This window comes from Aythya marila, assembly GCF_965140915.1.
Source record: "Aythya marila genome assembly, chromosome: 19".
Taxonomy (NCBI): domain Eukaryota; kingdom Metazoa; phylum Chordata; class Aves; order Anseriformes; family Anatidae; genus Aythya; species Aythya marila.
This window is the reverse complement of record NC_139060.1, coordinates 2,170,924-2,185,173: the sequence shown is the minus strand read 5'-3', so window position 1 is coordinate 2,185,173 and position 14,250 is coordinate 2,170,924. Positions and strand designations below refer to the sequence as shown.

Here is a 14,250-nt window from a genome sequence, read left to right as displayed (position 1 = left end):
TTTTTCCGTACCGCAGGTATCGCATCCCCGTCGTAAAGACAAACTGCAACATGAGTGCAAACAGGGAGCAGCTCCAGCTCCATGCTCCGTGCCAAGCTGGGAGGGATTTCGGGCGGCAGGGAAGGGCAGCCGGTGGTGCGCTGCCCTCCAGCGAGCATCCACAGCACTGCACGCTGCTTGCACCGCACTGCATCTCGGCATCAATTGCAGAGGGCTACTTGAAGAGGGAAAAAAAACACAATTCCCATGAACAGCCCGGTGGTACTGCACCTGGCAGTGTGCCGCTGGGCAATCAGACCCAAAAGCATTAGTCTGTGTAATTTCTGGAGCAAAACTATTCTCACCTCAAAGAATGGTAACAGACTTTGACACTCACTTTTGAAAATATTTTCTGAAAATTGTTTCCTCTAACTTATCACATCTTTTTGCAAGAAAGGTGGCCAAGGGAGTACGGACTGGCAGCCATTCCCATTCTCCCCTGCCCACAGATTTCCCCTCCTCAGCTGAAGCAACAACCTGCAGAGTTTGTGCTCTGGGCTTCAATGTCTTTGTGCCATCTGAAAAAAACAGGGGAAAAAATATAATCACCACTGTGGATACAGGCTAAAACACAAGAGGACTTTCTGCCTAGTAATAAGTAGCACCGTCAGACTGGATTAAAAGAAGTTCATGCTTCAGGAGCAGAGCAAGTCACCCTGCTGCACATGGGTAGCCTTTAGTGACAGAAAGAATCCCTAACACAAACCTAAAATAAACTCAGAGCCTGAGAACACGGACTTGAGAAGGTTCGTTGCGAAAGGTTCACCAGCAGTGTGGGATGTTGCTGTGTAAGTTACATGACAGTTTGAACGGTTTAAAAACAAAGCTTTGTAAGAGAGGATTGATTGTAATAACCAGTTCCTGTTTCCAGCAAGTTCGATGCCAAGAACTGCCAAGAGTCTGCCAAAAGCAATACTGACCCCAGGAGTCAGAGTGGAGATGAGGTGCACAAAGGCAGCTTGGACTAGAGGGCAGCACCCTTGTCTGTACACAAACCCAACCTGCCTTCCCAGTTTTCCCATGAGATACAGACAAGTCCCTGCATAAATGGAAAAACAAGGAGGCAGGGAGGCAATGGAGATGACGCTCACTTTCCTCATGCAGAACCCAATCTCAGGAGAAAGAAAATGACACAAAGAGGGAGTCAGCAGCTTTGGGGAGGGATTTCCATCTCTGCTTAACAAGCACCTTTTTGGTTTTTTTGGACACAGCTTCAGGAAATGGAGAAGTCTAATGAATATGACTTGGCATTGGGAGTGCTCAAGTCCCAAGACAAAAAAAAAAGGGTGATAGGAAAAATAAAAGACTAGCAAGAAAGTAACTGGGCGCAGCCAGCACACGTGGGCAAATCCCAAGGGTTAATTGTGACAAACCTGATAACCTTCTAAGAAGGGATACTTGGCTTGGTAGATGAGGGGAGAGCAGCAGTTTACCTTGACTTTAAAGGGCTTTGGACACAACCGCCTGAAGAACACATACAGCCAAACCCCTTTGCTGTGGTGCAGATTGCCACGTGGAAAACTGGCAAGATACCAGGTCTAGAGGGTTGTGACCAAGAGCACAAAGTCCAACCAGCAGCCAGATACATGTAACATTCCTCAGGGGTCAGTAATGGGGCTAATATTATTTAATGCCTCTATTTGTAACCTGAAGACAGAACACACCCTCAGCAAGTTTGCAAATGATATCAAGTTGTGAGAATGGCTGACGTGCTGGGCAGAGCTCCTGTTCAGAGGGAACTCAACAGGCTAGAGAAATGGCCTGACAGATACCTCAAGAAACTAAGAGATAAATACAAAGTCCTGCTCCTGAGCAGCCTCGTCTAGGTTTGGCACTAGTCTGAGGGTGAACTGAAGACCCTTAGAGGTGCCTTTAATACCTGAGTTATTCTGCAATTCAGAACAATTCAGGCAGACAGCTTCCTGCTTAGAGGTCCGGTGAGATTCTTTTCAGATATATTGTACTTGCTGAAATAAATGCAAAGTCACTTGTAAACTCACACAGCTTATTCTTTTCCCATGCTCACCTTCCTGCACACTGCCTGACATTTACACTGAGGCAGCAGTAAAAGAAGAACAGGAATTAACAGTATCAGTACAGACAGCAACACAGATAAGCCATGAAGATACAGGCTATTTTTTCAGTTAGAAAGTCACTCAAAACCTACACTCAAACCCCACTGCCATTTGGGAACACAGTAGTTCTGGTTTTACTTCACCGGCTCCAAGATTCACTTAAAGCTACTCCTTTGAAGAAAAGTGGGGAGAAAAGGCGAGCAAGAGCCAGACTCAATTTGTGGCCTTCTTCATAAGATGGCTGCTCGTTGCTTCTTGGTCTACTGACAGTGGTAGACATCCCTGACTAATGCAGCATGTCTTACCACGTAGCGAAGAGCTAGAACCTCAAACAGGAAATCATATCAGTGGAGGTTATTTCCTCTGACATTTCCATCTGCTGAGCATCAGACCTAAAGACCCAAAGGAGCACGTTAACAGCCAGGGAAAAAGCTACGCTTAGCCTTCAGGAGTTCACACTATCCACTCAACCCCAAGTTAGACACTCATTTATCAGTTCTTGGAATAGAGTTTAAGAATACAAGATGCAAAGCTTAAAAATACGCCTTTTGTTTTTGAAAAAAAATTGTACAGTCAGTTTTAAGTGATCTACAAGAAGACGCTCAGCTATCTTTAAGAAAAGTAAACCTCTGCAATGCACTGCATACAGAGTTTTCTAACCAGCAAGAGCCAGTGAGTTGGGTAAACTGCAGTGTTTCCTGAAAGAGCTTCAGTGGCTTTTGTTTGTTTGTTTGTTTCCACCCTGTAGGCAGAGACACTTGACAAGGCAGTACAGTGCCTTCACGCTGCTGAGCACTAGGTTAGTTTTTCTCATGTCTCACTCTTGCATTACAGACATAGCTCAGCGTGAGGCTGGTGTGGGCACAGTGGGCAAGGGCAGTTCCATGGAGGGAGTCTCAGTCACTTCGGCTGGACTAGGCTTGCGAAGCTCCAGTTTCTCAGTGAGTTGGTTATAAAGCTCCTTCACAGGTTCCCCACTCTGCAGAAAGAGATTTAGAGAAGGGGACAAACAGGAGAGTCAGACTTCATTCTTGCTACTACTAGCTACAGCACTAAATTTGCAATTACCCTCAATGTTTTAACACAAACCAACACAGAAAGAGGAAGTTACAAGGTAATTAAGACAACTTGGAAAGCTGCTATCTGAGCAGAGCACGTGTTCCATTAAGCAACGTCTGGAAAGGCAGATGCTCTCATTTGCAATTAATTTTCCCTTTCTCATGTTTCCCTTCTTACCTGTTTGTTGGGTTCCAAAGCCTTCTGGAGAGACTCTAATTTGGCAGGCGCCACTTTGTGATGCAGATGAAGCAGCAGTCTCAGCACATGTCTATGTACATTCTCCTTTCTGCAAAAAGCAATTTTAGAACAGAGTAGCTGATATAAACAATCAGTCTCGAAGAATGAGAAGCCTATAGCAACACTACCAGAAGAATACCTGACAGAGCCACAGACTGCCAGCTTTGTTGTAATCTCCCCAAGTAACTGAGAATTGCCCACGTGCCAAAGTGCTAACCCTGCCTTAGACTTTCAAGCAATTCATGTAATTAATTCAACAAGGGTGGACCAACGGTAGCAACCATGGGGAAGGAGAGGTGGATTTTAAGCACAGACTACAGCACGTGGCAGATATTTTTGTCTCTCAGCTGCACCGAATAGGCCACATGCACATAGAGGAGGATATTTGGCCCTCAGTGCACGTGGAGGAAATGGCGGTGGCAGCAGCAGCACTGAATACTGCCATGCCTGAACAGCAAGCCTCCCAGATCTGGCCACCAGCTGAACCACACCGACTTAAAAGAAGTAACAAACAGGTTTGCTGTGTCCTGCTGGTACTGCAAAGAGCTACAGTTACTGCTTCCTAGTCACAGCTATCACATAACACGAAGGATATTATCTTTTGCAACTCCAGCTTGAGAACAATTCCAGTTTAAGCAATAATTTACAATTAACAACTAACAATTTTGCTGTTCAATTTTTTTTAAACAAAACATAAGCCTTTCCTAAAAGAGAAACAGTATCAGGCTAAGATCTCAACTATGCATGAAGAATTTGCTGAAATATTAAACAATAGCTCAAAGAAGTGCAGCCTCTCACAGCTATCTCATAAACACATCTGAGCAAAATCAGATTTACCTTGAGCAAGCAGTGAGAAAGAAGCCATCAAAGAGACTGGTGCAGAACTCCTCGAGTGCAAATTCGTCACCCAGAAGTGTGAGGTTACCAGTGAGCAGATGCAGAAATATGTCACCGAAGGCCAGGTCACTGAATGTCTCAACTGTACAACATGAAAAAAGAGACCGAGACTTGCAAGGATGTGCCAAACCTTGACGACATAAGCAGATGTTCTTGTTGAGAACTTTGCAAAACCTTTTCTTTATTGGCTTTTACAACAGGTAACCCAGGAAGGTGGCTGTGAGCTTCTACATTAGGAGCAGAGGTCTGAGAAATGTATGCAGAAAACCCGTGATATCTTGAAGACTGAGGTCAAACAGAGCAGCTTGCTGCTGCCAAAATCACAGGGTCCCCCTTCTATACTTCCCCATAGTCCTCTGCTTACAGCCACATCCACCTCGTTGCGCTTCTCAGACCTCAAAGTGAACAGATGCAAATCACCTACCAGTGGAAAAAGTCACCCATGTAAATGAGCTGGTAGTTAAGCAAAGGGCCCAAAGAACACCAGTGAGAGAGAGAGTGGGAAGTGAGCCCCCCATTACTGGGAGCAGAAATTCCTACGATTGCTTCAGAGCTCTCATGCAACTTAACCCAGAGAAATCAGGTAAGTCAGAGAAGAATTTAGGGCTGTGTTCAGTCCTGTTTTGTTACAGGTTTTTTCACCACACAAAGCCAAGTCCCAAGAATTTTTGGTCATATGCAATTACTGTGAGCAGCAGCAGAATTAAGCCACCTGCTTTTTATCTTTCATTCATTCCAAATAGCTCTCAGCTAATTCCATTGTTAATACAGCCTTTGATGTAAGGAACTACTGACTTTCAGCCACTACCCCTAAATTCTTGGAGCAGGAGAAAAGTATCCTAATTGCAGACAAAAACAACCACGTCATTCTGCAGTGCTTTACAATTAAGTCACCAGAAGAGCCAAAAGCTGAACATCCATCTTTGTCTCTGCAACAAGTTTCATTTCAGATTGTTACTTGCCTCCTGGGTCTCCAAGACAAGGCAAACAGCTACAGAATAGAAGACAAGACCAAAACGCACCTAGTGCTGGCAGAAGCCTGAGGAAAGCATTCTTGTTCCTCTGTTTAGTGATGTGAAGGATGTAGTATAGCCCAATCTCACAAGCTATTCTGTTGTCCTGCAAGAATCTGTTACAAGAGAAGCAAAGTTTCTTAATCAATAAAACAGTTTTGTTTTTGTTTTCTTCAAGGGAGTTTAGAACGGTGATGGACAGGAATCAAGCAGTTACAGGAATGACTAACCTCAAACCCACTGAAAGCAGCTGCTCAGTGACTTTGATTTGATCGTGTGCATTTTAAATAGTATTAATGATAAGTGATCATCCAAAATGGGTTTTAAAACAGGTCCTAGCATTCAAAAATTATACAAAGCACAATAGTGTTTTGTTTTAAGGTTTCCCAAAGGTCAAATGTCAGCACTGTCATGAAACAATTTTAAATATAAGTACTGGGATATAGTACTCTATATTCTAGCATACAAACAAAGAATTGTTCTGGAAATTAGCACAAGATCTGAATATGACAGAGCACAATGAGGATTTTTAATTATCTCTTTGAAGCCCCCAGAGTGATAGGTTGTCTTCAGAGAGTGTCCGTGTAACAAAAATGCAAAATTTATGATTTACAATAGCACTCTCCAGGTGGCGAGCATGGCACTTATCCAGCTGCACCCAGATTAAGTTGTATCACTCAAATACTCATCATTCACTGCTTGGGAAGTTACAATCAGCGCATCTGAAAGGAGTAATAACAAGTACTTCGATATTCACCCTGCTGAAAAAATGGTCATAGCAAGAAACAGTACTTTATGTGGATGTATTTTATTTGAGGAATTGTGGTGCAAACCTGTTCTGCAGAAGGTAAAGTTCAAGCTTGATTAACCAGGACTAAATCTTACCCAAAAAAGTATTCACTTTACCACATGCAGTATTTTCTCCTGTCACTGTTGGTTGGCTCCTTGATGTTTTGCTTTATCAATAAGACTGATATGTAAAAGGCTGGTAAGGCAGATTACGTACTTGGTGAAAGCTTCAGGAATGGTGCTGGGGTAGGGAATTGGCCCCTTCTCCTCCGAGGGCAGTTTCTGATCTACATTGAACGTGTGGTCATCCACCACAAAAGACATCAGCATAGGCAAGAACTTGGTGATCAGCTCAACTTCCTTAGAGGGATTGAAGAGAGGGGAAAAAACAATGTTTTCATCAATCAGTTCATGCCACCTAACAGTCCCACAGCACTGTAACAAATATTAAGGCAATATTAATAGCCCCACCCTACACCTAGGAAAGCAAGCTTTCAGACACCCAGTTCCCTTCAAACTTCTTGAAAAATTCACTTCCACATTATCCACTGGTAATGAGGAAAGCTGTATTTCACCTTATCTATGGAAAGAATTTGAGCACAGCTGTTACCCTGGACAATTACATAGTTTCTCTTCCAAGGGACCTTTTCCAATCTCCAAGTACTGCATGTTAAGGAGGCTACCATCTCTTCTTCAGATATTACAAATAATTTTCTTCATGACCTTAACTGACAGGGATCAATGCATAACTAGAGTAGCAATAGAAAAGAGTTTTAGTGCATCTTCTCTCCATGCAAGGCAGAACAACCTGTGTTCTATCAGAAACACAAAATGGAAGGCTACAGATTTTAATAGAGGAACAGTTCAATTAAAAAACAGTAAGGGACAGACATTCAGGTAAATGGAGCTTACAGCGTGTCCATTTAAGCTGCTGCTCGGTGACCACTTGCATGTCTTTTTCTAAATCACTGACGAGAGGAATGCAGGAAGCTGACTTGAAGATTAAATCAGGGACTCATAATGCAAACCATGTAAGAATCAAATCTAAGGAAGCTCACCATTTTTGGTTCCTTGAAGACTTGACTGTCAATCATGTCCCAGGCCCCCTGTCCCAAGGACAGCATCCTAAGGAGCAGTAGTAGATCTGGACTTTCCTCGAATTTTAAGGAGGAGGGAAAAAAAAACAGATAGTTTGATATTCCACAATTTGCACTTACAGATATTTCTCTGGAAGCAGTGGTTTACAGTCAAAGCACTCCTGCACTAACAGTCTTCTCAAATATTGCTAGAGGCATTCAGTTCTCAAATTTAATCGATAGCTGATTCCTCAAATAGGAATCAAACAGCTTAAAGAACAACAGGCACACCTGAGAGCTGTTTTTTTGTAACATTTTAAAATGTGCCAAGAAGTATGCAGCCAGTGTGATCAGGACACTGCTTTTAAATGTGTCCAGCCAAATTAGAATACTGAAATACAATGTGACAGGATGAATCAAGTCATTTCAGCAGAAGTGAGAAATGGGAAGTGTAAGAACAACAACAAATTTTCATTTATATTGTGCCCTAAAACCAAAACAATTTTCCGTCAAACTGCCACAAAGAAGTTATTTCATCCAACAACAAAATTTAACAACTCCAGGATAAATACAGCAAAAGACTCACACAGGGAATAAAGGCTGCTGCTGTTAGGTGAACTGATGGAAGGACAAAGCAGGGATGTATGTATATGCATAGCTGTTAGGACAGAATGAACCATGCAAAGAATTTGTTGTCAGTTCAGAGCTCCAAAATGCCCATCTCCAAACAGTGCTCCTGCAGAGCTCTAAGGCATGTGCTACAAATGGGAAGCCAGTATTACATTTCTCTTATTTCAATTTACACACGCATTAGAGAACTTAATGATACTTCTTCCATATTGCCAGTCTTTTGCTGATAGATGCTATTCAGTTAAGAGAGATTCACTCCAGGTACATGTGCTGCAACACTCACCCTGGGTAAGGTGTCCTGCCCTACCAGGTCTTGCAGGTGCCTTATGGTACTCAAGGCCAAGGTGTTAATGGCAAAGGGATCACACAAGATCATCGATAAGTCCCTGAGAGAAGAAGCAAAAATCAAACACACGTCACACATAACAGCCACCCCTGCAGCCCAGTTCCATATCCCACTGTATGACACCAGCTTCTTAAGAAAATGCATCTCACTGGAGTAAGATGTTTGAGCCTGTTCTTGTAAGCCCATCAACTATCCCATCTAATGTCAAAGCGGTACATGCACTTCTGTACACTTAAAAAAAAAAAAAAAAACAAACAACAAACAACACACATGGAAACCACTGTTAAAGAGAAGGGACACAAGGCAACTACTGCAACAATACCCTTACAATTATAATGCAAAACCTGAATTTCTGTCACTTATTACCTACAGTTGTCCACCCCATAAAGCTTCTCCTGCCTTTGTAAAAAAGCTGTGAGTGTTTCTTCAGATAACATGCTCCTTCAAGTCAATGAAAATAATTACTGAACATCTTTTGTGATGAAATCAAACAGGAGACCTCACACAGCCCGTTACCAGGCCATAAAGGAGACTGCAACAATCACTCAAGGGTAGTAACTTAAGCAGTACAAGTTTTTTCACCAGAACATGTCTGCAGTAATGCTGATGAATCCACTGCATTTGACCACACAGAAGAACTACTAGCTGCTGTCTAGCTCTGGGGAAGAATTAACACCTAAAAAACAAGCTAGACGTTGTGACTGCTGGGAACCGATTTCCAGTTTCTCAATAAACAGCCTAAGTGGCTTACCCCAAAACTTGTTCTTGTCCCTTCTTCACTCCATCCAAAAATCCTTGCAATTCCCGAGCTCTCTTGTTGTCCACAAACTTCTCCCGAATGCAGGCATCAAGGCACCAGGTGAACTGTTCAAAAAAAAAGAAGAAAGCTTAACAATAATGACAGATCTCATTAACTGGCAATAGAAAACAGTATCGGAGAAAACAGACTTGGAATGACCTCCAAATCTCTGGAGTTAATAAGCTTTGTTAATACACTTGGGTATGGTAGCAAGCTGATCACAAATACAGAGGAGCTCAAACATACAAACATCCCAAGAAGAGGTCAGAGGTACCGATATAAGTTAAACTGTTGCCACTTTCTCCTGTTCCAAGACAGGCATTCCCTGGCAATTGAGGCTCACACTGAAGCTGTATCAATTAGCAGCAATAATGTTGGATATTTTAGCTATGGCACTACAACTCCCACCTTGTAAGAAGGGGTTACCTTCTGGAGCTCTCTGCTTTCATATCAAATGGAAAAGACAGTAAGACATCTTATCTGACCTAAAATTGTTGTTTGTTTGTTTGTTTTTCCCACCCTTAAAGAAAACAACACACGTTTTTCTCAGCATTTCAGCTGTCAAGACAGAAAAAACTTGCTCAATTTTCTGGGATGCTTTCATCGTGGCTTACTTTCCTCACACCATTATATGGTGGCAAAATGCAGTCACCTGAAAACAATCTGTAACTTGAACAAGAATTGCCCTTTTCTATTCAGTCACTGTATACCGATTTTGAGACTCTTGATCTGAAGATGTTAAAGAGCATGCAGTAATATTGATCATCACTCAAGGACATACTCTCTGTAAGCAGAATACCCATAAAACTTGGCAGTATTACTTAGAAAAAGAAGTCTTCTTGTAGATCAGAACGATGCCGACCATGGACAAAGGACCAATAATAAAATCCTGATGTGACGCTAACACCAGGCCCACCACACCCCAGTACTCTAATAGTTTTTAAAATTCAGGATCCGAAGTATTTAATGTTACACACACAGTTTACTGACAGATGGAGTGTATCACACCAGCACAACAGGAAGGAAAGCAAGCTTTGATTAAGAACCTGGGGCTAGCTGATGTTTTCGCTTATTTTTTGCAGCATCTACATAGGTCAGATTAGATGCTATTTTTAACGCTCCACGAGTACCATCAATTTGAATGATTTATGGGTTATGAAATGAAGCAAGCTGCTGGTTAACCAAGATGAAATTTTCACCTGAAGTTCCAAGGACTATAAGATGACTTTTGGATTCAAGGTCTGAACTCTCTTCACAGAGAGGACTCATCTTCTCTGGTCTGAAGTCCTGCAGGGCAGCAGGTATGCACAGGAGTGGGCGAAACAGAAAATTCTCCAGTAATACTCCCATCTGTCCCACATGATTAATACCTTATGACAGGGGTCAACGGTGCAGATTTCACTGATTTCCAGGTCATGCAGTGACATCAGGAGCTCTGCCCGTAGCGTGCAGTAATGAACATTCCTTGTCCGAAGGAACAATGTTCTCAGAAACTGCAACACCATATCGTAGAGCTTCACGTTCTTCCCAATCATCTGAGTCAGCTTCTGAACCACCTAAACCCAAAGGGGAAAAACGTGCACTCAGTACCAAGAAATACCATGACCACACACACGCAAAATGTTATTTCTTCCAAGCTCCTTAAAAGCAATTATTTGGGTGGTTTGGAGGGTGGTTGCACACTGCAACAGGCTCCCCAGTGAAGCAGTCACTGCACCAAGCCTGTCTGAATTTAAGAAGCGTTTGGACTGTGCACTTAGTCACAAATTTTTGGGTAGACCTGTGTGGTGCCAGGAGTTGGACTTGATCCTTATGGGTCCTTTCCACCCTTCCAACTTGGGATATTTTATGATTTCAAATCAGGATTTGACAAAGTGCTTCTTCAAGAGATGCTCAGCAAATCTTTCACAGCCATAAGAGAGCCAGGAAGCCAGGCATTTTGAAAACAGGCTCTCTTGGGGGCTGTGTGGAAAGTAGCAGCAGCATTTGCAAAGTTAAGGTGCTCAGTTACCTGGTATCAAATAATGTAATCTACAATTACTGTAACATGGAAAGCAGCTCATTTTTTTTGAAAGACTTGTTGTATTTCCATTTTCAGGCTGTGGACATGAGAATGAAGGTGAAGTCTGCAGTATAAACCTGAAACCAACTGCACCAGAGTACCAGCACTAGAAGCTGGCTTTTGAAAGCAAAACAGATCCAAACCACATCCCCCACGTAACTGTAACAGATGTGGTACTCCTCTGAAATGAAAGCTTTGTACTTCCTTATCCCTGGTATTCCTTTGCATTCTCAGTAGCAAGGTCCTTCCAGAAACTCTGGTATTTCCCTTTTGGAGAAAAAGTCCCCTAAGTGACACATTGCAGCTGATCCAATCTAATAGCTTACTGTTGCTAAAAAGAGAGAGACCCACTCCTAACATCTACGCCACTGTTCCCTGGCACATAAAGGATGGCTCACGCAGGCAGGCACTTTGCAAAGGGTTTCATCCCAGATGATCTCTTCTTTGAGCAGATTTAACTCACTGCCTTGGAAACCCACTTACTGGTTTTATTTGCTGAAGATTCTGTAGCACTTACGGAGCTGAATCAGCTCATGGAAGGGGCTGATATCACCAGAGCCAGAGGGAGGGAGGGCAGGAGCACCACCTGCCTTTCCAGCAGCAGTGTTAGATCAGCTCTGTCCCCTCATGTAATTCCATCCAAAGAGCAACTTTTCTGAAAGCCAGCTTAGGATAGGAACTTTCTATGTTCCTTTCCAACTAAGAAAAAAAAAAAAAAGTTGGTTTCTCTGTCCTGCTTAAAAAAACAAACAAAAAAAATCACTTAAGATAATCAAATTGATTTGATAAGAAATACTCTGCTTTCAGAACAGCTGAGGGATATTAAAGCCAGACTGAGCAATACAGAAAAACATTTAAAAATTCATAAACAGCTCAGAACATTAATCAATTATTACACTGCCTCAAGCAACTATTAAAGTAATTCCTGCTGCTTTGATCAAGATGTGTAAGACATAATGGAATGTATTTCTTGCAAATACTTTGTCCAGCCTAAGTATTTTGTTGCAAAATACTTTGCAAATTTAGTAGCAAAGTTAGATGGTTGAAACCAACACCTCACTGTTTGATGAGGTAGACTGCAAGGTAACAAACAACATTCACAAGTGTGTCTTAAGAGGTTTCCTTGTCCTTACCTCTCCCTGCCGTCTTGCTTTGGGAGATGGACTGAAGAAATTGTTCAAGACAGAAATTTCATTGCTGAAGAGAATGTTTTCTTTCTCCAGGATATATTGTTTCAGCAGCGGAGATACCTCATCACCAAACAGTGCCTGGTTATCCTGCCAAATCTGGCGCTTCACCTCCACTGCACATGCTTTATACAAATCCTTATCGGCCATTACCAACTTCAGCTTCTTCTCAGGGACCTGTGATCAACAGAGCAGTTACCTAAGTGTAGAGAACCTCACCTGGCTGACTGTCCAAGCAATAGGTAAGCGACTGCAGAGGACATCTAAATCACCATCCCAGGCAGTCTAGTAATTTACAAAACGATGCAATTAAATAAGATATCACAGCCTCATCTTTTTCCTTCCCTACTCCAAGGAGCAATAAGCTAGTCCTAAGACACTTAAATTCTTAAGCAAGCAGGTTACACATCAAGTTTTTCCTTATTTCTTCCAAAGAGGACAAAAGACTTTATGTATGTGACAGTATGATTTGGAGTGATGATTTAAAATTCAGTGGCTTATAAAAGTTCTGATAGTGACAGTTCTGTACCCATTATCTTAAGTACGATATGATACTTTTAATAACGCTATTCATAGAGATTTTTGTTTCACAAATCTGAATTTAAATCCTCCCTGCTTCTAATTGCATTCTTCAAGTTTTACTTTCCATTTGCTATGGATTTTCAGTCAGCTATAGAAAAATTCACATATCAGTGAACTTGACTTCTCTTAGAAAGGTGCATGTATTAAATAAAGTAGGGCAACTGTCCCACCAGATTTTGAAGAAGTAAAATGCTTTTTGAATTAACACCTCAGTACAGAGCTGTTAAAAGCCATGAGAATCAAGTAAGTTTTCCAGTCAGTTCCTAACACTTGCAGAGGGTCTGCAGCCAGAGCTTCCAACCCTGCCCAGCTAAGAGAAACAGTGTAACAGAGATGTAACAGAACAGGCCAACTGGAGCAGTGGTTTTACCTTGGGCAAGTGCTTCATGACACACATTACCACGGGCTGTATGGAAGGCATCTTGACCAAGGAAAAGCTTTTCTCCAGGAGATCTTCCAGCTTCTTGTACCTAGAAACACAGAAGAGCAAGATGCTCTATTACCATTTAACAGCAAAGGACCAAAGTGGCTCATCTCAAACACTGGAACTTGCACACCCAGAAAAGTCAACGCTCCTTTGCAGAGAGTTTTCTCATCTGTTGTAGCTTTCACATTAAATTCCCAGCTCACTGCGAATAACCAAGAAGCCTGCTGACAAACCTTTCCTCAACTTTCCCTTCCAAAGCGATGGCCGAGACCCGCTCCAGCAGCTTCTCCCTCAGCTCGTCGAACACCGACTGGTGGAACTCCAGCCGGGGGGTGCCGTGCAGGTCCAGGAAGGGCAGCGCCGACTGCAGGGAGGGCAGGAGGACCCCATTTTCTGTCTGCCAACACAAATACGGGACAGGGGGCGGTCAGGGAGCGACAGCGAGGACTGTTGAAGCCGTGCTGGCTTTAAAATAAATAAAAAAGGGAAAAAGAAAAAAACAAAAAAAGAAAAACAAAACAAGCAAACAAACAAAAAAAAAAAACACAAAACAAAGCACAGACACCCCCTCCTCGGGTCTTGTCGCCCCCTCCCCACACACAGCCCCGCTCCCCGGGGGGCTGCCCCCGCCGAGGCCCGGTGCAGGCCGGGCGTCTCCATGGCGACCCCGCCTCACCTGGAACTGCTCGATGGCCTTGAGCGGCTCGGTGCAGTTGGTCAGCGTCTCCTTCAGGTCCTCGCCGTTGGCCACCCCCAGCTCCTGCAGCCCCGCGTACATGGCGGCCCCGCCGCCCCCCCCGGCCCGCTCCCGCCACGGCCCCGCCGCGGTCCGCCCCGCTGCCGGGTCCCCCAGCGCAGCGCGGTCCGCCGCCCTTCCCGTCCCGCGGAACGCGCTGCGCCGCACCGAAGGTTCCGGGCCGCCTGCGGCCGAAAGCAGCTTTTCTGCCCCGCTGAAAGTGGCGAAATCGGGAAACGACACCAAAAACGGTGCGCAGCGGGGAAGAGGCCTTTCCCCGTCCGTCGTTTGGCCGC

The 14,250-nt window shown here is 43.5% G+C and overlaps 1 protein-coding gene across 1 annotated transcript; it reads right to left on the bottom strand.

Annotated features, from left to right (window-relative positions):
* Positions 1 to 533: 533 nt before the first annotated feature.
* Positions 534 to 14,049, bottom strand: NELFB (negative elongation factor complex member B). Its single transcript, XM_082775602.1, has 13 exons — positions 13,895 to 14,049; positions 13,452 to 13,615; positions 13,162 to 13,261; positions 12,156 to 12,386; positions 10,331 to 10,516; positions 8,913 to 9,025; positions 8,099 to 8,201; positions 7,168 to 7,263; positions 6,327 to 6,469; positions 5,330 to 5,436; positions 4,248 to 4,389; positions 3,351 to 3,459; positions 534 to 3,093 (listed from the first exon to the last, which is right to left on the bottom strand). Exons 1-13 carry the CDS (start codon positions 13,994 to 13,996, stop codon positions 2,956 to 2,958), a joined length of 1,734 nt encoding a protein of 577 aa, XP_082631728.1. The 5' UTR covers positions 13,997 to 14,049; the 3' UTR covers positions 534 to 2,955.
* Positions 14,050 to 14,250: the final 201 nt, after the last annotated feature.